We start from the raw sequence: 26404 nt of genomic DNA on the forward strand, positions 1-26404 counted from the left end.
AATATCTATTGGGGATAACATAAATTTTACATTTGTTAGCAATGAATGAATTCATTGTCGTAATATTTTTTTTCTTTTTCTCTAAGTAGGCCTCAAATATCTAAATATCACATTTAGAATAAAGATAATAACACAAGTATTACGTGTATAGTCAAATACCATCCCTTATATTGCTCTCGAAGAACAGTGTAAATCGTTGAATGGTTAACTAGTCTGCATTTAATCACAGAGTTTGTGGTCACTGAGAAGTCATTCTGAGGATGACATCATTCCTATTGGTTTTGTTACGTCCAGTCAGCTATTCCGGATGAAGATGCAAACACTTCTGAGCAGTTTACCTTCGTCGTTTATTTGTTTTAGCAGTAAAGAGTTTCTAAATTCATGCGCCCAGTCACACCAAACACGCTCGCCTTTTCAGCCGTGGGGGCGCAATAATGTGACGGACAATCCCACCATTCATTAGTAAAAGAGTAGCCCAAGAGTTGGCGGTGGGTGGTGATGACCTGCTGCCTTCTCTCTAGTCTTATACTACTAAATTAGGGGCGGCTAGCGTAGATAGCCCTCGTATAGATTTGCGCGAAATTCAAAGAAACAAACAAAAAACTTCGTGCGCTTTGAAGTTGTTTATATCACATTTGCAGCACTAAGCCTTACGTTACATCAGCGCGTTTCTTTAAAGCGGTTTTTTTCCTCTTTTTCTGTTTAGCTTTATTTTGTATATTCCGTTGTTACTAGTGAGGCCTAATTTGTTGCATCAGTAACAAAGGAAGACAGAAACAAGAGAAAGACATCGGTTCTTTTGCTAATTCATGCCTGAAATTTCTAAATTTGTACTGTATTAAACTTTCCAAACTTCATATTGTGAAATTTTAACCGACAAAATGTACCATTTATTTCATAAAGGAAATCCTGGTAACATTCCTCGTGGAACAATTTTGATGAAAATCTTATCACGTAAGACAATTACGCAAAAATCATACTACGTAATTGTTTATATTTTAGTAAACTGTACGATGGTAATACAGAGTAAGTTTAAGATAGTCTTAAATGTCGCAAATATTGCAGCATTTCAAGAACATCTACTCAAAAGAGTATATTTTTTTATAATCTGGTTCTTCGCATTTAACTATCAAAATATGCAACATATTGACCAAACCAGATCAGTTCAGAGAATTGACTGAGTATGACGAATTAGCTCAGTACTGATAATTTATTAAATTTGTCGGGCTAGTTCAATACAGCGAATTGCTAACGTGTGACGAACTAACCGAATACAGCGAAACGATTAACAGTATGTCCAACTAGCGCAATACAGCGAAATAATTACGTACGTCTTTATTGTCCAATACAGCGGACTGATTACCAATATGTCACACTAGCCCAGTACAACGAAATGATGAAGGGTATGTCGAAATAGTCTGATATAACATAGCTTAAAAAAAAAAAGAACATTTAAATAATACGCCATTCTTGTCCAGCATAGCTGACTGAAAACTGTGCGAGTTAGTACGTGAGTTAAGTAAAATCAAACTAACTCATCATGTCGAGTAACTCTAACTTATTAAACTGATTTAATAAACTGAACTGGGTCTTCACTCCAAATTAACATAGAAAACTCAGCAAATAAAATAGGTCGAACCGACTGGTGTAAAATATTTACTAAGTAACATAAATTAACTTATGTTGTCGTAGTAACTTAGTATATCAAGCTGAATAAAAGATGGAGGGCCATATTAAATTAACTATTACATTGAATGGGATAAATATCCCGAATCAGCGTATCCTGAAACTAGCGACACCTAGGGTTAAATAGATTCAAAATTGATTTCCTTAAAGTGAACTAATAAAATACATACAGTTCGAATTTCTATGTGTATAAAATCTTTCTTTTTAGTTTCGAACATTATTAACATATTATATTTGTCACATTATTCCAGACTCCTGAGGAAAGGCACCGTACGTCTTTGTCAACTTTGTATCTGGTTGTTTGTTTTAACGCAAAGCTACACCGTAGGCTATTTGTGCCCTGTACACCATGAGAAATGTAATCCCATATTTCATCGTTGCAAGTCCCTAAGTTATTCACAGACTCGCTGGGGACCAGCTAATATTTCTCCATGGTGTCATACAAGCGCGTTGTTGAAAATCATCACCGTTGTTATTAACTCTTCCTCTAAAAGAGTATAATAAAAATTAGAAAACATTAGTAACTCTGTTTTAAATAGTTGAGAACCCAACAGTCAACGAACTTTGACTATGCAGTGCACCAATGGTATTTGTATTTATTTTTTGATAAAATTTACACAACAAAGTGGCAGCAGATTTTCCAGAATATTACTGCAGGGTTTAGGGTGGCGCTGAAAAAATTGTGTATAATTCAGCTATAATAATTTATTCTGAAAGTTTGTCAATAGCAATTTTGATTTATTTATCCTTTTAAGCTCCCCCAGTGGCACTTACAACGCTAGAAACCTGAAAACTGCAAATCGAACGTTTTTAACCACCAAGCCTCATTTACTTAGGGAAATAAACTATGACGTATGAATCAGAGTGTTACGAACTATATATCATCTAGTACATAATATACCATTGTAACGGTAAATAACAATATTTAGTAGCAGCAAAGCACAGTTACTATAAACAAGTATTTTTTGTGTTCTTATTAAAATTATTTAACGAAAATATCTCGAATTTCTAAATCAATTCCATGTGCACATTTATTAACATTTTAAACGTTACTAATACATAGGTTTTTATAATATTTTTGTTAAATTATTATTATTTAAATGTTTGGAGTGAAAGATCTTGAACAAAAGACATATTTTTTTGTATTAAATATTTATGTTTATTGTGTTGAAAAGCTTAGATCTATTAATTTCATTAGGATAAAACATTACTCTCTCTAGTTTGAATTTCGCGCAAACCTTCACGAGTGGTATATGCCATAGCCATCTCTAACTTAGCAGCAATAAACTAATCAACATCGCCCACCGCCAACTGTTGGGCTACTATTTTACCAATGTATAGTGGGATAAAGCTTCCACGACTGAAAGGGCGACCATGTTTGATTAGACGTGGAATCGAGTCCGCAACCTGCAGATCGCGAGTTTAGCACCCTAACCACCCACATTTTGTTTCTTGAAAATATCAGAATCATTATTGGAATTTTGTATTGTATTATTACTATTATTATTTTGTATTTTGATTTTGTGTGTGGTTTCCAAAACGAGAAAATGTACCGTAGTTTGAAGCGATCAATCTGTGGTTCAACAGTAACTTATCGGGCATATACAACTAAAAATCGGTGCTCTATATATGGGGCAATACAGTTTAAATAGATCATTCTGTAGGTTTTCACTTAATCAAAAACAGTGTGAGTTTTGTTTTATAATAAAGCATTCTTCCCACTTTGGTAAATACGGAAAATGTGTGTAAATTATATGGATTTTGTTAGAAATATATTTGTATAAAAGGTTAGGATTTTCAGTCAAGTTGAAGTATTTTTCCAATCAAAGTTAGATGTAAAATTTCAAGATAATTTCAAGCTCAAACAAGAAAAATTACGTTATTATATATATTATTTCTATTTTACAAAAACATTAACAATTTTTTATTATTATATCATTTTCGTTACGATTAATATTATAAAGTATTGTAAAACCTTTATTAACAGAACTGACTTATCTTCAAGGTCTTCTGCTTACGTTTTACACATAATAATTTTCATTCAATATACATAATTTGTTACTTGTTTTGTGCTCGTGCATATAATACATAATGCCTCATCGTGTTTACTAAGTTCTCAGAAATGCTGTTTTCACATTCAAACGAGTTACTACGTAATTCTATGCCACATCTCCAGTTCTTTTACGTATATTTTAATTTTAACCACTGTTGCAGTCATAAGGATAAAGGTATATTTCATCATTAAATAAAAACAAGATATGCATCAACTCGTTTGTGAGTGGGAGAAAGAAGTGGCATAACATGTTAATAAGACATTTCATAAACTGATAATAGTTCTATTGTAATAAGGGGTATTAATATTAATTCCATCATTACACGAAACGTTTTCAGATGCTGTTGATTTTCGACTTTAGAGACTTTATTTTAAATTTCTTCCTGGTCTCTATGGTTTATGAACAAAGCGAACGATAAAGTGTTTCTAGCCACGTGTGAGAGAAACGTTAACAATATTTTATTTACGCCAAATCTCAGACGTAATTTTATTACTTTTATTGGTACTGATATCGCATGCCAACTTGACAGTTATAGATTACGCAATAAATTAAATAAAAAATTCTTCACGTTGTTGCTAAAATCATTTATCTCTTGTATTTGATTTAAACATTTTATATTATGCGTGGACATTAACTTAAGGCTTCACTCTTGTAATAGTTAATTGACTTTCTTCTTAAAATTGCCAAACTTTAAATTCTTTACTTCGTACAGAACGTTCAATACTTCAAGCATTACTTTCATGTAAAAACTTTATCTTCCTTGGCATCTGTCAAAATTCCTATCTTTTGCAATAACATTAAAATTTTTAACTGTTACGTTCGATCTTTTTTCCCCTTAATTTACAATAACATCTTTAGAACGCTACGTTTGTTTTAATATTTCATCTCGCACGTTTATGCAAAGTATTTTAACTGAAACATTTTGAAGTAATAGACTAGGAAATATATCTTGTCAATACCATTTACCACCAACGTTTTTTTGGTCCTCGTGTAAAACGAAACCGTGAGGTTTGACCGTCACTTACAGTCCAAATTATGGAGTGCGACTTGTTTTCTTTTTCGTTTTGCTTTGAAGGTGGTGGGATCGTAACGGGACGCGAACCATGGAACCTTAACTTCACAGTTTGAAAAGCCAACTACGACTCGTTGAACTCGTATGCTTATACTAACTAATTCTCTTCGCAGTCTCGCATCAGTGTGTTTGTTTGTTTTTCACAATTAAGTAAAATCTTTTATCTGGTATAACTATATACATAGAATTTTTAACCATGTAGGTTTGTACTTATAATGGACGTTATCACGTAAAAGTTTTCGCCATTAATTTACATAATAGCAATAAATATGTAAATGAAAAAAAAAGTATATTTAAACCGGTATAGGAAGCCGCATGGGTTATCCAAAAAATCTCTGGTTTGAGTTTAACGTACTTGTACACAATTTACCCTCTGGTTAAGGAATTCTCGGATCCATACATCAAGATAAGATGTAGGTTGTTGACTTGGATTTCATTAAATATATATAAAATAAGGTGCCTGAAATGTTGGGTGAGGTATTTTATTCCGCGTTTGTGACCTGAAATACAAGAAACGGCGTGAACTGGCCCAACCTGCAAATATCTTACGAGTAGGAAAACTTCTTACAGTTGATTAATTTTCTGCGAGAGCTACAGCGTTGAGCAAGGAGTTCTTTGAAGATAATAAGTTGTCCAGAATTAACTAGATATTTGAATATTTTAGTAATTTCTATTATTTCTCTTTCGTAAGTACTATTGCGTTTTAATTTTGTTTGTATTACAGTTATGCCAAATACATGTGTAAGACTGGTATGAAATGAAGTTAATAATAACAAGTGATGAAAATAAATAATAAATATATTGATCTGATGAATCTGTACCACTCAACGATCTTTCAAAGTTCACAGTTTCCACTTTATTTCCCTTACATTTTGCTATCTTATTATTTTCTCACATAAATAACAATGTTCATAAGGGCCAACTTTGCAGCCGTGAATTTTAATAACATTATTTTACATCCATTGCTACACATTATTTTATATTTTGAAGAGAAAAATAACACATTCCAGTTTATTAATTTCTTCTGCATTTTTATTTACTTTGTTCAACTTGGCAAATATATTAATTCTAAAATAATAAAGTGTAAATACTAAAAATCAGTCAAAATTACATCTTTTATTTACAACAATATTGTCGTTTCTTGAGATTGAAATAGCACAGTCACCAGACTATTTTAACACGAGCATCTAAAACTTCGCGAGACACTGACGCTGAAGGTTGTATGAAACATTATGAGACACAGTTATTTCATTATAACAAGAGACACAACTGCTGTAATTGCTATGAAATATCTTTTGAGACGCTGTGGTACACAGTAAGTTGAAACATCCTGAGTCACTGGAGGTGATATGAAACATTAGTCACGGACATTTCATACAGTCTGAGACACTATTGCTGGAGGTGCGATGGAACATTAGTTGAAACGCTCTGAGTCACAACCTTTTCACACAACTCGAAACATTAAACACTATCAAAGAAGCTGCTATGGAACACGTCACTTGAGACGCTATGAAATATAATTAGTTGAAACTTCCTGAAAAATATCGCTCTCGGTCCCATTTGACACGATGACTTGAAACACTGTCGTTTGAAAAACTATGCAGTGAAATATAACTGATTCTGTTTGAGACTTAAACTTTGAAAATGTTATTAAGAAAAATAATGGTCTAAATCATTTCTAAGACCATTACTTCTTTACACTTTAGATAAAGTGAGTTCATTTTTCGTAAAATATGAGTAATGAGTATTTAGTTTGATCTTTTGATTTCACTGTTTCCTTTCATATTAATTCATCGTATCTAACACATGCATGCGAGCTTCACTAACATATATCTTTCTATATCGTGTGAGCATTTACCAAAAATATTTGTTTGTTTAAAGTTAAGCACAAAGCTACGCAATAGACTATCTGTACTCAATCTACTATGAGTAACGAAACCAGGTTTTCTAGCGTTTTGAGTCCGCAGACATGCTGCTGTGCCACTGGGGTAGGGAACCTGTCAAAAAGAAGTGCTATATAAACAACAAATATTATTTAATGAAAAGGTAGGGAGGGTATAGAGTCATTATATCGGATTTCGATATGGAATTCAAATATATGATATGCCAAAAGTTTAAACCAAAGATTCCAAAGGATTGTGTAGAAATTGCGAAAATAGTTCTAATTTAGTGATTGAAAGAAACTTCAAATATTTAAATGATATAAATGTGCTTGAAATGAGCGGAAAACCCGAATTCGTCTGTTTGAAAGCCTCTTTTACACCCTTACAAACCCCTAGGGAGTTATATTGAGGATGAATATAAGCGAAGTATTCGTGAACAATTGGTAGTTGACACTTTGAAGCTGCAGATATTCAGGCAAAGCTACAGAAATTAACATCTACGCTTAACCGTTTCTGGTTTGAAGTGATCAGTTACAGAGAAGGTAGCTGGCCAACAACTGTCCACACCTAAATTCTGGGTTACTCTTATCGAATTGTAACGCACAGAAAAATATCCATTGTCCAACAAGAAGCCTGATCTGAATCTTTGGAATCCAGTTTTCTCTTTTCTCCACAAATTATAAACAGCTTCGATTTTACTATTGAATTTATGTACCTAATATATATGGCATGGTTTTCTTTGCGTTTTTCTTTACTAGTTAAAGTTATGACACATACTCCACTGATAACGAAACCCACAGTTTTTGTTGATGACGAGAAACCCACTTTAAATAAAAATGTAACTCAGAACGGCTGATATGGTTATTAACATTTTTACTAATAAGCAAAGAATAACGTTTCGACCTTCTTGGGTCATCTTCGGATTACTCTGCCATTCTGAGATACAAACCTATAGTTTAATTGTTTAATCAAATTTAGGCTTAAATTATCAGGATTTTGGCACTGTAGCTAGTAGGTAGTCAATTCAAACAGCTGAGTTGAAATATTTCGTTATATTTTAACTGTGATAAGAAACTTCGTCATTGGAACAGTAAATATTTGAAATAGTTTAATTCTTTAAAATATAAAATCTTATTTTTTTCAGATGTTAAAAATTCAAAATATTGGGGAAAACGAAAATTTCCGATTCAAACGAAGTAAACTTTTTTAAATGTTAACAGAAAACTACCTGATATACTCAAAATAAGATATAGAAATTATATTTTTAAATGTTAGATTAACTGAAAGTGAAAAGTTAAAATCAAGTAATAATAATATGTATTTCTAAAGATTTGAATACTCTTCGGCATAAACCTGTCTCTTTAGCATCCAACATAATCGGAGTACTCACATTTAAATCATAAAATTACATTTCTTAACATTTGGGTCTTTCAAAATATACCATGTCATTCAAAGTTGAATGATAAATATTATATTTTCTCAAAATTTGAGTATTAAGTAAAAATAACTGAAACGCTAAAAAATAAATAGAAAACTACAAAATTATATACAGAGCCTAAAACCTGGATATCTATACTTCTGTCTATGAATAGCCTGTCGTGTAGCTCTGTGCAACAACAAACCAAATAAAGTGCTTTACATTCTGCTTCACCTCATATTCTACATTATTTAACATTATGTAAGCAACATTTATTTTCACACATCAGAAACCTATTGATATTTTGGACTTTTCTGTATAGTGTTTCACATGATTTACCCACATTTGACATAAGAAGTATTTGTTTATGTATTTTTTTTTAAAAATGAAGTTCGTATGAGAAAGGAAAGGGTGGTATAAAGACTACATGGACCAAGGAAGTTAGGACCTTGATAACCTTTGTAGGAGCCCTCTTGCGATTCATATCCCTCTACCGGCAGGATTCGATGGGTGAATTACAATGATTACCAGTCTGTTTTACTCTGCTCTTTGTGTTTATTTACGTAATTCAACAGTCTCTGATTTGTATAAAGTGTTATCTGTAACATCAAAACTTTGGGATCAGCCTTTGAAAAAGGAAGTTAATATTAGTGCTTATAACGTGAACATGCCCTTGTTATTCGATCCTTCTATTCTTTTTTCCATTTTTTCTCGCCTCATCTTGTCTTTATAAGGTTGTCTTAATTTGACAAGTAGTCGTTTTATATGCATAAAACGAAAAGACCCTAAGCAATAAAAATATAAAACCAGCAATTATATGCATTTTGGCATCTAAGTCAAAACTGCTAGATCTTGCTGACTATGAATATTGTACATTAACGGACGTCAACTACGCTATTATTAGCGTTATTAATACTGACATCCTATGAAAAAAAACATTCACAGAGATAACCAGTTTGGTATATAAATGTGGTTTCATGTACTGGTTCAATGTAATTTCATTGTTTATCATACTCAAAAGTTGCCATAGTAACTGTAGATGAACTAATTATTATATATTCCACTAGTATTCACGGGAACATGTTTTGAAATTTTCGAATAATTAGCTAACCTGTCGGACAACACATTAATGTCAGTTATTCCTGCTGCGTTTGTTATTGCATTTTATTGTCTATGTAATATTACCCATTACATTTGTCTTACTTAAATTATGTGTGCTAAAACCTATTAGCAACACATGTGCTAGCAAAAGTCAGCAGAACGTGAGACAAGTCGATTTCGGTATCAGTTAAGTAGAGGTATAGTCACAGAAAATGCTCTGTTAGTTTCGAAAGAACGGTTATTTCAAAGCCAAACAAATCTATAAACGCGCAATCTTTCGTTAATCACGTGAACTAGGACTGCTTTGCTCTATATTAAATTTTCACTATTTTTTTTAAAAATAAAACGTATTCTCAAATTACGTACGAAGTAAATGTAAGTTGAAAAATAAAATTTAATGAAAATTGTGGATAGTAATAGTTCCTCCACGAATCACACATGCTTGGAATCATATGTGTGTATATATAAAAACACACACGCACACATACATATATATATATATACATACACACATACATAAACGTATATATATGTATACATGTTTGTTTTGGAATTTCGCACAAAGCAACTCGAGGGCTATCTGTGCTATATGTATACATATACATACATATTTTATTGTTAGAAGCAACCACAACCTGATAACACTGACGAAATTATACATGTCTCTGTCTCAGTATGACATGTTATGGTGACTAGGGCACTCAGCTTGCAATCTGCATATTGCTGGATCAAAATTTGTCTCCGATCATGCTGTCCCTTTCGGCCATAAGGGCGTTATAATGTTACGGTTAACACAGTAATCATTGCTAAAAAATAGTAGACTGAAAACTGGTGATGATTAACGTTTAATATCTCACTCCCTCTAATTTATCACTTTAAAATTTAGGAAAGCTAACCCTTGAGTGGTTCCGCAGGAAAAATAAACAAATTACCTATCTGCTTGTCTGTCAAACAAGTCAAAACCTGTGAAATAGAAAAAATAAAAGACTATTGTTGTAGAAATGGTTTTCTTCTGTATTCATACTTGTACATTATTTTCTGGTAAGCCTGTTTGTAAACTGTAATTGTGCCTTACTTCTAGAAGAAATATTTCTGTGTTTTCTTATAGCAAAACCACATCGGGCCATATGCTCAGCCCACCGAGGGGAATCGAACCCTAATTTTAGCATTGTAAATCCGGATACATACCGCTGTACTAGCGGGTGGTTGAAATATTTCTTTATTTGTTGACTTTTAAGCCCTACAGCCCCTTCTGTATTTCGTATTTTTCATGAAACAACCATAATGATTGACGTGTGAAAAATATAAGATAAGAATTGGGAGAAAAGTTTTAATAACGTTTACTGTGGCATCTTTGTAGCGTTTTTGCATTTTTTAAATGAAATAACCGTTTGGAACGATATGTGAAAAATATCAGATAAGAGTTAAGAAAAAATATTCTAATAACGTTTACTGTGGCATCTTTGTAATTACACAAACAACAACTCCTCTCTAGAAGTACTGAGATTTGTTAATTTTTGCTGAATGAGAATCGAAACCTATTTTGTGCATGAAAATAATTTCTCATATATTTCATCCCTTGCTTATTGTCGATCAATTCACAGACCTTCTGTATATAGTGGGTGTTTGAGGAGGTCAGTGATTTCCAAAGTTATATAAAACTTGCACATAAAACAAAAACAATGACTCAGAATATATTTATTACACATGTCGAGTAGATCAGAAACTTTTCGACTCCTCTGATCATCACGTTGAAAGCGCCTGAAGGTAGAACTGTGCACCAGCCCCTTCAAACGTCCCGGTCTCTTTCTATTACATCAGTTCTTTGATACATTCGTCGACAGGTATTTGTGAGCTCAGTCCGAACCAGACTCTCGGCTTTAGACGCATTCGAAAACAGATAGCACGCGACTACTCGAGGCTTATGTTGTTTATCGGCCAGCAGTTTAGTTCAGCTGGTAGCTGAAGGAACGAGTCCGCAGTGTGAGGGTTGGGCTGACGAAAGCTTTATAGTTTCCTGATAATAACTGACCAGACAAAAAATCATAATATTCATTTCTCAAGTTCCTTAATTTGTGGCTATAGAAGTTTTTCTGACACTGGATTTTTTTATTGTTGTTTCATTCAAAGGGTGAGTAGAAAATGTTTTGTGGAATATTTTTATATATATATATATATATATAGGGATACATTTTAAACTCTACGATGAATGCGTTTTATTCAATTTCAAGCAGATATTAGTTCTTAACAAAAGAATTATTTAAAAAAAGAAAACGTATATAAAACTCAGGTCTCTTTCATATCAAAAAATGACATTGTTAAAACGTATAGAGAAAGAATACAGGTCACTTTCATTTGAGAAAATGGCACTGTTAAAACGTATAGAGAAAGAACATAGGCTCTTTCGTATCAGAAAACGACAGTTAAATTATAGAGAACTAGGGTCATTTGCCTATCAAAAAATGACTGTTAAACCTTTTACAAGCAGAGCCTGCAGTCTTAATGAGTTTAAAACACGTATTTAATATAGTTCAGCGTCATTTTTTGTGCTTTTCCAGGTATATTAGGCTGAATGTGCAGAGATGATAATTCGAAACATCAAACTGTAACATTGCTACATCGACTATAAAAATATCTTATAAGTATTTTTGTTTAAATACATTAACGTTTGCGACTGGTGTGTAATCATTATGACACAGTCTTCACAGTACTTATATAAACCGTTATTTCACTTGTTTTTAAAATCTGTTGAATGAATGGATATATAGCCTTAGTATAGATAGCTTTAGGTCACATACACATTGCAGTACATCTCTTTATACTAACGTTGTTATATTTCGGTCTGCACCTAGTTTATTTTCTTGTTTCTCTCTCTATATATTTGCTGTTTTGTAAGTATAGTTACAAAAGGTTTCGTTCACTCCTTGTGGAAATTACCCTGAAGATGCGTCAATCCTAAGGGACGTAGGTGGAAATTAATGTTTACTATGAGTTGTTTATTGCATACAAAGTAATACTCATTGAGTAAGCTACTTTTATTAAAATTCAAAGCACGTTAGTTGTACTGGTAATGAGTTAACCCTACAAACACAATCTCTTCACCAGCAACCTTAAATGTCCACTTCTATAATACCAAAACATATAATTCAAATTCAGACAGACAGACAGACACGAATAAAAAGCCAAACGCTTTAAAGCACAGATAAATGAACAATTTTGAAATATAAATAATTAAGTAAGTAGATTATGGTACATATAAAACTTAGCTTACAAACAATTTCAATAAATAGACGCTACTATGCATATAGAGTATTCGGATTTTAAAAAGCATAAATGATATTTTTTTTCAAGAAGTAGTTATCCTAAAGAGGGCACTACGTACCACAACTGCTTTCTGGCAGCTGCCTATCGGACAGTGCAAATGAATCACTACCGCCTGAGATGAAGGTAACGTTATGAGACTTACAAAATTTGAGGAGGGGTTAATTTATGATTCACTAGTGTAATTATAAAACTCCACAAACGTTTTATTTATTATTCCGGACAGTGTCTGGCATTATGTATATAACTATCTCTACAGTGTGTTGTTAAGCATGTAAATAAGGTTTATGTACAGTCTTTACATGTGCATACGCAATTACTGATGTAAGGTTATTCAGTTGCAAAAACCTGTAATTTTCATGCCATTTCTTAATTCATATATCTTAGGGTGTATCTCTTCTCTTTATATATTTGCTGTAAGTTTTAAGTCGCTTCACTAATAATTTAATAAAACGACAAGAAGAAAGTGTTGATAATAGTCCTCAATGTAACACAAGTAGAAAAACGAATCATGTTCAGAGGAATTGAGCAATTATATAACGCATGTAAAAAAACGAATCATTTTTAGAGGAATTGAACAATTATATAACACTTGTAGAAATCGAATCATGTTCAAAGGAAGTGAACAATCACAAAATGACAAGTTAATACAACTCAGTAAAACGCGATTATGAGTGAAAAACTAGCTTTATTATTACAGTATTTCAAAGGGTAAAGCAATCCAAAAGCTACACACAAGTTTTTAATTACGTAGAAACTTTGAATATTATATTTAAGATTAAAGTGAGAAGCAACATTTTAATATTTTTCGTAGACCCCATCACCAGAAGAAAATTTTTTTTATTATTTTCTAATAAAATTTGCAATATTTAACTTTTTTCTTACGAATTCCCATTAAAAAGTAAATTATCAAATTTTATGGTAAATACTAAATTTTCATTAATCATTTTCAATGGAATTTTAATTTTTTGTGTTCATAATATCATATTCGAAATACAAAAACCTGAAAAGAAAACCTAATCCTACTCATTTATAATTCTATTTCTCATTTTTCTTTGTTTGTTTTTGAATTTCGCGCAAAACTAATCGATGGCTATCTGCGCTAGCCGTCCCTAATTTAGCAGTGTAAGACTAGAGGGAAATCTTACCACCCACCGCCAACTCTTGGGCTACTCTTTTACCAACGAATAGTGGAATTGACCGTCACATTATAACGCCCTCACGGTTGAAAGGGCGAGCATGTTTGGCGCGACAGGGATGCGAACCTGCGACCCTCAGATTACGAGCCTTAACCCACCTGGCCATGTCGGGCTTTTCTCATTTTTAAAATTGTAGAACCAAGATAAACTTTAAAACAATAAAAAGAAGAGTGTTAATTTTTACTGTTTAAAAATTAGTTTTATATGTAAATTCTATTATTCAAATAAGATTTTGTGTTGGAGGAATATTTCGGTAGTCATGACAGATATAATATAGATGGGATATTTTTATACATAGTGTGACTGAATTCAGAATGATTCTAGAAACTCACCCCATGAATAATTCTGTTTTTTTCAAAATATAACATGTAGTAGATTATTATTTTAATGATACACCCAGAACAGAAATGCCCATTGGTCAGCTTACTATTTCTGTTCTGCATTAATTGTATTGACTTCTACCTTGAATATTTTAAGATCCATCAGAAAACAAAAATATAAATTAGACAGAAAGTGATATCATGAATATTTCAAAATATTATTATTTTCAACTTTCAATTTGCTGAAGTGAAAACATTGTTAAAGAAGACGAGACCAAAGTTAAAAAGGTTTTTTTTTTACACATGAGTTTAAAATATACAGAATACCCTGACATCCAAGCCACCATTTAATATGTTACTTTATTTGCAGTTTCTGAAAAAATAAAAGCTTTATCAGCGTTTCACTGTAATCTTGTAAAAGTCTTCACATAAATATAACTCACCACCAGTGCACAGCGAAAAACATGCGTACTTATAACACTATAAAGAATCTTGTTGTAATGGTTGATCAGTCTCTTAAGCCATCCAAGCAGTGTGCTGTTTCTAGTGGAAGAGGAAATATAATTTTAGGTTGTATCTACATAAATATTGAATACAAGTCTAAAGAGACTATAATTTCATTGTATTAGTCACTGGTTAGGCCACATTTGGAATGTTGTACTTAGCTTTGTGGTCCTTACCTTAGGAAGGACGTTGGGTTGTTGGAAATGGTTCAGGGAAGAGTTACTCGAATGGTAACTAGGGAAGAGAGGTTGTCATACGAAGAGTGGCTGAAATTTCTCAAATTGTTTTTTCTTTTGAAAAAAGAAGAGTTAGATAGGATTTGATTGAAGTGTTTAAGATTATAAAAGGAGTTAATGTTGATACATTAACATTTTTGTACTTTTTAACAGCGAGAATTATAGAACTAGGAAACACAAATATAGATTTTGGCAAAGTAGAAGCCATCTTCAGGTAAAACAATTTAATTTTCAAATAGAGTGGTTTGCCTGTGGAATGGGTTGCCTTCGGATGTTATGGAGGCAGAAGGTTTGAGTGAGTTTAAAAGAAAGATTGATAGGTATATGAATGATAAGAGCTGGATTACTCTTTTTAAAATATGTTTAATACTCTTAGTTTGGTTTAGAGGACAAGACAGCTGAGATGTACCAATAAGATCCTTATTGTTCCAAACTATTAAGTTTCGATACCCATGGTGGGTACAGAACAAATACCCCGTTCTGTAACTCTGTGATTAGCCACAGACAAACAAACACTTAATTTTATGTATATATTGGTTCTTCAGTTATGTATAAGTTCTATATTATTGGATCCTAGGTGCAGACAAATGCTTGCCATAATTATCGCTCAGGTTGCATGATGGTTAATAATCATGCAAATTTGTTATCGAAATTTATGCGAATGATCCTCACAGTTGTTTTGTACTTATTACACGTATGTGATCGTGTTTTTCCTGTTGAGTATTTATCACAAAAACATAAGTGATTGCTGCTAACTTATGTAAATTTCTCACTTAAATATCTGTTATTGTCTGTTACTTATTGGCACTTCTCACTTAAATCTATATGTTTGGGTCGCAGTGTGTATAGCTGTCACCAAAGCTACAAGAATGTTCCTTATTTTTAATATAATAATATCTTAAATTGTTTATTTTATGCACAGTTCTCGTAAATCAACATGACTGAACTCTAGTATTGTGTATTTTTCAGTTATATCACATTAAAAAACCATAAAACTTTGGCACCTTTGACAAATGAGTCTCTATCTTTCAGCTACATCTATATAATTGATTCCTAAGTATATTCATTACCTTTTCATTGGATATTAGGTACCTAAAGTTGTTTATTGTCAATGAAACACACATGGTTGGTTATTACCTGTAGACAGTTGGTCCTTAAACTTATATATTTAATTAGTAAGTAATTGTTACTGAAACCCATATGGCTGGTTATCACTTGTAGATGATTGCCACAGAAACTCACGTGGTTGGTTATTGCTTATAGGTAGTTGTTACTGAAACTCATAGTTTGTTATTACCTGTAAGCAACTGTTACTGAAATCCACAAGGTTAGTTACTACTTGTAGGTGATTTTCATTAAAGACTGCGTGGTTGGCTACTACCTGTAGGCAGTTGTAACTAAAATCTACATGATTTTATGACTTTAAGCAATTGCTACTGAAATTCACTTAATTGGTTATTACATGTATGCAAATGTCACCAAAACCCACTTGGGTGGTTATTACTCGTAGGTAGTTTTCACTAACACCCACATGGCTGGTTATTACTTGTAGACAATTGTCACAGAAACCCACTTCATGGGTTGTTGCTTGTATGCAGATGTCACTGAGACTTAATTTATTATTACTTGTAGACAGTAAGTACCAAAATTCTCTTTATTGGCACTAATTTTCTATGAAATTTTTTCGACTCTGTGAAAGTATTTGTGTTTCACGCATTCTGTTTAACACTTCGAACAAGAGAGAAACGTAGAACCGTTTCTTGGTAACGGGCCCGGCATGGCCTAGCGCGTAAGGCGTGCGACTCGTAATCCGAGGGTCGCGGGTTCGCGCCCGCGTCGCGCTAAACATGCTCGCCCTCCCAGCCGTGGGGGTGTATAATGTTACGGTCAATCCCACTATTCGTTGGTAAAAGAGTAGCCCAAGAGTTGGCGGTGGGTGGTGATTACTAGCTGCCTTCCCTCTGGTCTTACACTGCTAAATTAGGGACGGCTAGCACAGATAGCCCTCGAGTAGCTTTGTGCGAAATTTCCAAACAAACAAACAAATTCTTGGTAACGAGAAATGATAAGTAATATTTCTGAACCCCTGATGTCTTATTATATTAATGAGTCATGTGAATATAAGTCTCCGTTATTATTATTCAGGTCTGTGATAATTTCGCAGAATTATAATTTATACATTTAGTCACCCATTTCCCTAATACAATTCTTCTATTTTTGTTTAAAAATTGAAAGTCCAGTTATTTTAGTGTTATAGCTAACTATTTATACTATTTTCCTTTCTGTTTTTTTACCAAATAAAATACTTTGATAAATTATATACTTCTTAATATAGACAAAGAGAAAATGTAATTTGTGCAAAGCAAAATAAAGCATGAGAGTAAATAAGAAACACCTATATGATATGAATTACATTTAACTGCTAAAAATACGTTTAACTTAACAAATGAGAGGTAGTAATTTAATCCTGAGTTATTTAAAACATAACAATTCTGAATTATCATTATTGCTTAATATGTTGGATATTGGGAAGAGAAAAACTGCTCAACAACGCCTGTTCTAATCTGAAAACGTTCTTTCTCTCCTTTTTTAAAGGGATAAAAATAAGGTAATTAGAAGAGGCAACGTAAGGTTAATGAGAAGAAGGCGAGTGATAGACAGAAGGGGATGAATTCTACTTATAACGTTTACAAACAAAGGGAAAATGTAGATAATACTTAAAGATAGTAATGATATTTGACATGCAACATGAGAAGTTTTCAAAGGGTCTGATTGTTTGAATCTGGATTTTAGCTTTTGACAGCTAGATAAAATGTTTGGTGTCAAAACAAAGACATTTAGAAGCAATTTCCCTTCATAGCACATAAAATAAGGTTGAGTTCGAATTATGAACAATAACATTTTTTTTCCTTTGAGATTTGTCTTTCCGTTTGACAAACGTCAACTTTTTTCACTTACATCTAATTACATTATTCTAATTTATTTTTATCTTATTCTCTAACTGTTGTTTCTTCATTTTTAGAATCTAAGAGAAATACCAATTAATCTAGCAAAAACCTGAGGGCTGCCATTGGAATGCTTGTTTGTTTGATTTTTCTATGATGATCTTTTCTTTCTGTTTGAAGTGGCGAATTAAGTGTCAGCAGCTCAAGCTGCGACATAAAAATCTAGAAATTTAATAAATTACGAATAAAATGTGTCTATTGGAATTTTAGGTTGTTTAATTTATTTAAACTTATTGTTTTATTCGTTTAATCCTAACGTGTTTCTTGGTAGCCACTAAAGCACACGTAATTTAAAATGTCTCGTGCTGCGAAAGACTTGATTTAAATCACAAGCTTCACGTGGTTCGGTTTCTTTGTTTTCTTCCTGCTTCATTATGAATATATTTTATGATACATACAAATGCAGATTTAATCAGATATTTATGTACAGACGGATTATAGAAATGAATAAAAACAGAAATACGTAATCACGCACATCTAATTGAAGCAGCAAATATTTTTAGGTGAAATACGAACAACCGATTAGAGTGTAGAGCTTGGTATTTTGAAAACAAAAACAAAAAAACGCGTCTTTTCAAGCAGATAGATAACTTACTTTTAAATACGAATATTTTCACCATATTTTATGGATTCTTTTTTCTGTAGCGCACGATGTCAAACCACAGCAAATAAAAACTGAAATATTTTTAGTGAAAGAATGAACGTTCAATAATGATTCTCCCTTTCCTTTACTTTCTGTGCGTTCATACTGCTAAATATTTGTAAGTATTTACGTAGTTAACAGAGAAGAATACATGACAGCCTCAAAACTGTGAACATTTACTGACAATATATACAATCAATCTAACGTTATGAACTACTGTATCTAATTTATTCAATTCTAGTTTTTACGTGTAAATTATCTACTTTAAACAACTTAAATAGGTTGTTATTTACACATTTTAACCACGCACCTTAACATCCTGTTGGAGGTGGTTAAGTTAAAGATAAAAAGCTCGATAAACATGTTACACCCTTACTAATGTTTACACTGCAGGCTATTCCAAATTCTATAATTCTGTTTACTATTTATTCATTTGTAATGATGATTTTTATGCACGTATTAGAAGGGCGAATCTTGTGAGAAAAAAATTACGTCAAAGTTCCCATATACTAATGGATTAGAAGACAGTAAAAACATAAACGTGACAATTGCCATTTATTTTCAATAGTGTTAAAAGTTCTTGTCAGATTTTTTACAGTTTCTTTGTTCATCTTATTAGTCTTGAAAGAAAAGTTGGATTGTTTCATATAAATATACAACTATTTAAACGTTCTAAGGCATAAATCACTCCTGTTCTATGAACAGAGCCTCCAACAAATGCATTTCTTTGGACTCATTGAACTTCATAGTAATGGTTTAAAACGTCGTGCAAGCTGTGCACACTGCTGATATACTCAATGATATAGAACTAATTTCAACCATCAATAGAGATAATCGAAATCTTTAAAGGTAGATAGGTGGGTGAATCATTTCTTTAGTTCCGATCACAAAGTTAAAATTTCAGTATAACAGTTAGGAAAATAGTTTTTAGAAATTCGCTAAATCATTTGTTTTAAATTCATTAAGTGGGTGAATTAATGTAATTCAATGGAACTTTCATTTCCACTCTTTAATTACAACTTTTCCCTAATTTATATAATAATTTTGAGATAAAATTTATTATAAACGTTTTTCATTTGTCATTTTATGTTTCTTTGTATTTCATTAGCATGTTAATGACCTATGTTGAGTTAATATTTTGTAAACAAGTTGTTTAAGTATTTTTGCTATGGTTCTGAAACTGTTTTATTACGTATCTGTTGGTCTGAAAACGTTTGCAAACATTAAATTAAAAGGTTATTCAATAAATATTCAATGCGTAGATAAAAGATACGATTAAATTATTATAATTTTTCTAGTTGCTAAATCGTATTTTACAGTTTTCTTTATTATTAATAATATATTTTTTTTTCCTTTTCGTATAAAACTTATATGATATTCAGGGAGATATTCTACTATCCATACCTATGTCATTGGCTTTAAAAAATTTAATCAGGTTTTATGTCTTACTTTCTATCCAGTCATTTAAGTATAACAGTGGTCTGTTACCAGTAATCATGAATTTGTCATCCTTGGCAAACGTGAGTTGACAGAATATCAGATAAAGTAAATATTTTTATATGCAGAAGTCATATATAAAACCAGATTGTTTGTAAAACGGTTAGCTGATCATGTGTGAGAGTAGTGGCTGATCTGTAAAAGCAGTAGCTTGTCATGTATGAGATTATTAGCTGATTATCTATGAAATTGGTTGTTAATCATGTGTGAGATTTATACCTGATTATTTGTGAGACTGGTAGTTCATTATCATACAAGAGAACTGTAATTTCATCAGTTATCTTTAGCTCTAGGATTTGAAACTTTTCCTCTCTTTTGGAGAATGGGTGCGGGAGGGGTGGAGAACCAACGCCTTGATATAACTTAAATGATTTTGCAATTTTGAGCCTGAGCCTGTTTTTACTTGCACACATTCTTACACAGTACTTTAACCTGCCAAGTGGCATTAAGACTTCTAATGCTTAAACGCGATCTGGCCAAGTTTGTGTTGAACAATGCTATGAACTGTGGGTAGAGTTATGAAGTAATTATATGTCTTGTTTATAACTCAGCGTTTTACCGCTTTTTACATTCTGTTTATGATATTATCAACAAATAACAGTTTTTGTGAGTTTATATTGACTTTATGCTGGAGTATAGCTTGTGCTATTGAATAAACTGTTTGGTTCTGAATGTTTCAACTGTGTATTACCTTCTATTCTGGGCCCGGCATGGCCAAGCGCGTAATGCGCGCGACTCGTAATCCGAGGGTCGCGGGTTCGCGCCCGCGTCGCGCCAAACATGCTCGCCCTCCCAGCCGTGGGGGTGTTATAATGTGACGGTCAATCCCACTATTCGTTGGTAAAAGAATAGCCCAAGAGTTGGCGGTGGGTGGTGATGACTAGCTGCCTTCCTTCTAGTCTTACACTGCTAAATTAGGGACGGCTAGCACAGATAGCCCTCGAGTAGCTTTGTGCGAAATTACAAAACAAAACAAACAAACAAACAAAATAAACAAACCTTCTATTCTGTAAAACGGTTAAACCTAAACCAAGATATTATAGTGATGTAGACGTTTCTGAAAGAAGGCAAAATCTCACAAAGAATTTATATTTAAAGTAAGCAGTGACGTTTAAAGACCGATGTAAAGAGTCGCCCACCAAAACGAGAAAGACAAATAGCAACAGGCCTTTTTTCATTCTGTAACATGGTTTCTTTAAACGTTCCAAATTTTTTTCAAACTTATATCTCATTACAAGGTAGTGGTTACATTGAAAAAAAAAACTATAGCTAACTAAAAGTAGAGATGCCAACTATTTCAAATGACTGAGCATAATGATTGTAGACAGAGCCCTTTATCATTTGCGGCTACTAGGCCTGATCAATGTCTCTAAGCTGTTTATTATTATATTATTGTAATAACTATTATTACTTATTACTGCTATAGATTGCTCATTTATGACTGTGTTTTGTGTATTTAATAAACAAATTTAAAAAAAAATATTTTTCATATTCTGAATTATTACTCATAAATGTCGTTATCTGCATCGTTTTTGTCTTCGCCTCAGCCTTTTGTTGGTGAGATGCAGATTTTGTATGTTTGGAACAATCTTTTATCCCGCCATGTGCCACAGAAAAATCGATGTGACAAATTGTACAAAACGTATGACTGTCACTGACTTTTGATGCAATGACCGGATATTTTGCACTATACTCTTTCCTATATTTTTAATTGACAGTTTTAATTCTTTTAGATTTGCCAGAAACAAGACAATCTGGTGAACGAGGGCTCTTTTTTTTCCATCTTGTGAACGATCGCATTGGTGTTTCTATGGCGCTTAGAAAACGAGAGATACCCATCTTCGCGAGCGCTGATTGGCTGACAAGCACTGATGACGTAACTATGGATTCCCTCACATACCCAATGTGGAGAAACACCGCACTTAAACTATTGGTAGACGTCGGAAATACAAATATTTTTCATTATTTCAAGCACAAACATGATTATCGCAAGTAGCCATTTGGACTATGTCTTTTATTTATTATCAAAATTTATTTGTATCTCACTAGACATTTTTTTTCACCCCTTTCAAGCCCCGGGGGAACAATTTATCACTTTATTGTATTGGCCTATATAATATATAATAATTTGGGAGTTGCAACAAATCGTAATATTTGTCTCTATGAGCGTATAATCGTAATGTATACACCAAAATCGTAATGATTACGCTCAAATCGTAATGATTGGCAAAAAAAGTGGCGACTTGTTAATTAGAAAAACAAAACGAACAATTAAGACTTTTGAAAGAAGTACATGAATAAAGTTTAAGTCTCAAGAGCGACTTTTTTCCAAACAGTTTACTGTTTATCTATTTAATTTCGACAAAAGTACATACGATATCATTTTCTACATATCCTAGGATCAGGTTGTACAACACAATAGTGATGTTCATGGTGAGATCAGGTTAAAGAAAAATCATAGTGATGTTTATGGTAAGATCAGATTCTACAAAATTATAGTTATGTAACTCGAACCCTAGTTAATCATTAAAATGTTTTCTGTTTACAAAGAATTGATGTCAGCGTTTTCACGACGTTTTGAAAATAAAACAACTAAAGACTGATATGGTACTATAAAATGAACTATTTGTTTGTTTCAGAATTTTTGTGCAAACCTACACAAAGAACTGTTTCTGCTAATCCTCCCTCATTTTGAAATGATTGACTAAAGGGAATGCAGCTAGTCAACAGCACCTATCTACTTTTGGACTACACTTGTTTAATCGAGTAATGGGAATTGATCATTACACCTAAACAACATAGAGAACCCTAAATAATGAGGACTGATAGTTACACCTAAACAGTACAGAGAACTCTGAATAATGGGGATTGATCATTACACCTAAACAGTATAGAGAATCCTGAATAATGAGGACTGATAGTTACACCTAAACAATACAGAGAACCCTGAATAATGGTGATTGATTATTACACCTAAACAATATAGAGAAACCTGAATAATGAGGACTGATAGTTCCACCTAAACAGTACAGAGAACCCTGAATAATGGGGATTGATCATTACACCTAAACAATATAGAGAACCCTGAATAATGAGGACTGATAGCTACACCTAAACAGTACAGAGAACCCTGAATAATGGGGATTGATCATTACACCTAAACAGTATAGAGAACCCTGAATAATGAGGACTGATAGTTACACCTAAACAATACAGAGAACCCTGAATAATGGTGATTGATTATTACACCTAAACAATATAGAGAAACCTGAATAATGAGGACTGATAGTTTCACCTAAACAGTACAGAGAACCCTGAATAATGGGGATTGATCATTACACTTAAACAATATAGAGAATCCTGAATAATGAGGACTGATAGTTACACCTAAACAGTACAGAGAACCCTGAATAATGTGGATTGATCATTACACCTAAACAATATAGAGAACCCTGAATAATGAGGACTGATAGTTACACCTAAACAGTACAGAGAACCCTGAATAATGGGGATTGATCATTACACCTAAACAGTATAGAAAACCACGAACCTCAAAGTGTGAAGCTTGTTTCTTACGGGAATAAACCTCGAACCATGTACCGTATGATTCATATTCCGAGAAACCTAGCCTGTAAGTCACGCTCGCCTCAAGTGAATACTTTACTCTAGTTATTGTGCTAAGAGTAATGCTATAAATGATTAATGAAATAAGACAAATGTTTTTTATGTGTGTGTGTTGTACTTATTACTTTTACTTGTAAGACCACTGGGTGCTGATTGATTATGTAGCAGAGTTCTGAATTTCGGAACTGGCGAACAAGATTCGAATACGTGCGATATCATAAAATATACCGTAGATGTTAAACTGTTGGTGCGTTTCAAGAGTGACAGCCAATCTCGTAGTATGGGTGATGACTAATAAAATACTGGCCATCTTTCCACCGGTCAGTTTTTAAAATTAGGCATGGAGGCAGATAGCCGTAGTAGATTTTCCATAAATACAAAATACAATTACTTATAAGGACAGATAAGATGAAGTCACAACAAATAAAACATTTATTACAAAAAAAGCAAAGCATTGTACAAATATTTTTATGTTCTGTAAAAAAAAAAATAGTTTGAACTGTATTAAGACTAAAATTTAGTGTAAAATACAAAAATTGGAATTTCCTTTATGAACGACACTTTATGCGCATGTGGGCTAAATGTACAGGTCAGAGATCCTGGGTGGTTATGTGAAGCCGTCCATAATTTCTAACTAGGAAATCAGCCAGCCACAAGAACTTTGTCTGGCATATTCAAACAAATAATGAGGTTGTCTGTTACTTTTATAATGTGTTAACAGTTGGAAGTGCAGAGTATGTTCATCGGCATACGTCTCGAATCCCGGATACTTCGACTTGCAGAAAGGCACATTAACTACTGCCCCAAAACTGGTTCTTTATGCGAAGTAATATAAAGCATATCGCTAAGGGCAATAAAACAGGTATTACATTTATAAATAATAACTTTCAAGATGACCAGTTAAAAAACTAGAAGTCTATAGAGAGAAAAATTGGTTTAGTATGAAACCAACTCGAGTCAACTAATAAACGCGAACGTAAATTGTATATCTCATTTTTGTACTTTTGTAATACTAGATTAAGAATTGTTACTAAATGTGGATAGCAGACCATTTATTCGTTGATTATACAGGAGTTGATATTCAATTATTTTATTGTTTTCAATGTATATTTCAATTGTACTTTTGTGTATTTTTGTAGAGCACCAACGGAACTAGATGACAGACTTTATTACAAACCCGGCCTACCTTGTAAGAGATGAGTTCAATACAAGTAGCAGCTAATCCTCAGACAACAAGTCACACCTTCGAATTACTTTCAGTGTACACGACTCATCAGAAAGCAGCAGAAAACGGAAACGAAACAGAGGAGCAAGTCACTAACAACGAAAACAACGAAGAAAAAATGGTGATTGGGGAAAATCACATGAGTACCGAATCTCCAGAAGCGGGAAGTCCTTTGCATTCGTTTGATAGAGACATTGTTTCCAAAAGCAATAATAGTGAAACACAGCAAGACCAAAATGAAGAGGAGGAAGAAGGAAATGACGTGTTTAATCTGTGTGATGATGAGGATTCGGAAGTAACTTCTACAGTAGAATCTCGAGACATCGACAATCAAGAAGTGGAAACACCGGGAGAAAGTGAGGCTGAAGAGCTTGTTTCGAATTCCCGGTCTGAATTTCAAATGAACTCTTCTCGCCGAAACAAAAGGAAGAACTTCCAACCTCGAAATATCGTTTATCAATATTCTGACAGCGAAGCCGAAAATGATTTGTTTGTTGACTATAACTTTGATAAGAAAACCAAATCGTCAGTATCTCGAGAAGTCATTGATTCGACCGATTCACAACAGTATTCTGGTGTAGAGTCTGAGAGAAGCGATTCTAGTCCATGTCGAATTCAGACCTCGATTGTCAGTATTCATGGACACAGGACAGCACTTCCGAAAATATCCCCATTAGGCGACAATGACCAGCCTTTGGATCTCTCAAGTGAAGGGATGGTACCCATTCCCCACAACGAGTGTCCTGAAAGTAAAGGTGACAATTCACCTGTCGACCTAACTACTCGGAAAATTACAACCAGGAAAATCTATCCCCAAAACGTGGGAGCTGTAAACTTGTCAAAACACAATCAACTGGATAGCGAATCTCCTCTTAACCAAACAAGGTTACAAAGTGACGCGTTTTTATCGCGATTTACCTCGCTAGGAAATCATTTGCCTTCCACCAAGTGCTTGAATTTTATACAGCCTAGCGACACTAGTGGCAAGGAAGCAGTGCCTACAGCTTTAGACGCCTCCCTCATGCGAGATTACGCGGAAACTACGATGAAAGAGCTTCTGGGTATCTATGGTCTAAATGATATGGTGGACTCCATCACCAAGAACGTGCCGCTACAGAATTTTTCCTCAGGTAAGATTATGTATTTCAGTGTAAAGAATATTCCTTATATATTCTCGAGTTAAAACTGCTAATCTAGATCACCCAAACACAACTTCTTGTCTGAGTGAAAAGTGGAATTTAATAGTTGCTCTTATAGTGCACTCACGGTCGTGAACATTGGAGCATATTTTTATCTATTTTTCTGTATTCATGAAAACGTTATGCAAACCATTAAACTCCGGATTCACAATGCGGACACGACCGGCTCCATAATTAATCGTATGAAGTTTTTTTGGTGAGAATATTTACATATTATTCAAAAAGCGAAACTATTATATGTTCTAAGGGGAGTAAATATATACGTGTGAAACATTTTAAATCCAATAATTACACATTGAAAAACGTCAACGTTTCTCCATTTTCATTCTTCCTCAAACGAGTGTGGCAAGATGCACTTGAAACCAACTGTTTTTGTTCTTAGTAACTTACATTACTATGTATGTAGAAATGATTAGTG

The 26404-nt window shown here is 33.2% G+C and overlaps 1 protein-coding gene across 7 annotated transcripts in view; it reads left to right on the top strand.

Moving 5' to 3' along the window:
- The window catches only part of LOC143223041 (zinc finger protein castor homolog 1-like), a 143926-nt gene that overhangs the window by 60355 nt on the left and 57167 nt on the right, over nucleotides 1–26404 (top strand). For 6 of the 7 annotated variants that reach the window (XM_076450418.1, XM_076450416.1, XM_076450417.1 and 3 more), the window contains one exon: nucleotides 24702–25917. In XM_076450418.1, the coding sequence (XP_076306533.1) occupies nucleotides 24759–25917 (1159 nt within the window). In that variant the 5' untranslated portion in view covers nucleotides 24702–24758. Of the gene's footprint in view, nucleotides 1–11049; nucleotides 11345–24701; nucleotides 25918–26404 lie in introns of those variants that run through there. The other variant, XM_076450420.1, reaches the window with a different exon arrangement.

This window comes from Tachypleus tridentatus, chromosome 8 (genome assembly GCF_004210375.1).
Source record: "Tachypleus tridentatus isolate NWPU-2018 chromosome 8, ASM421037v1, whole genome shotgun sequence".
NCBI lineage: Eukaryota > Metazoa > Arthropoda > Merostomata > Xiphosura > Limulidae > Tachypleus > Tachypleus tridentatus.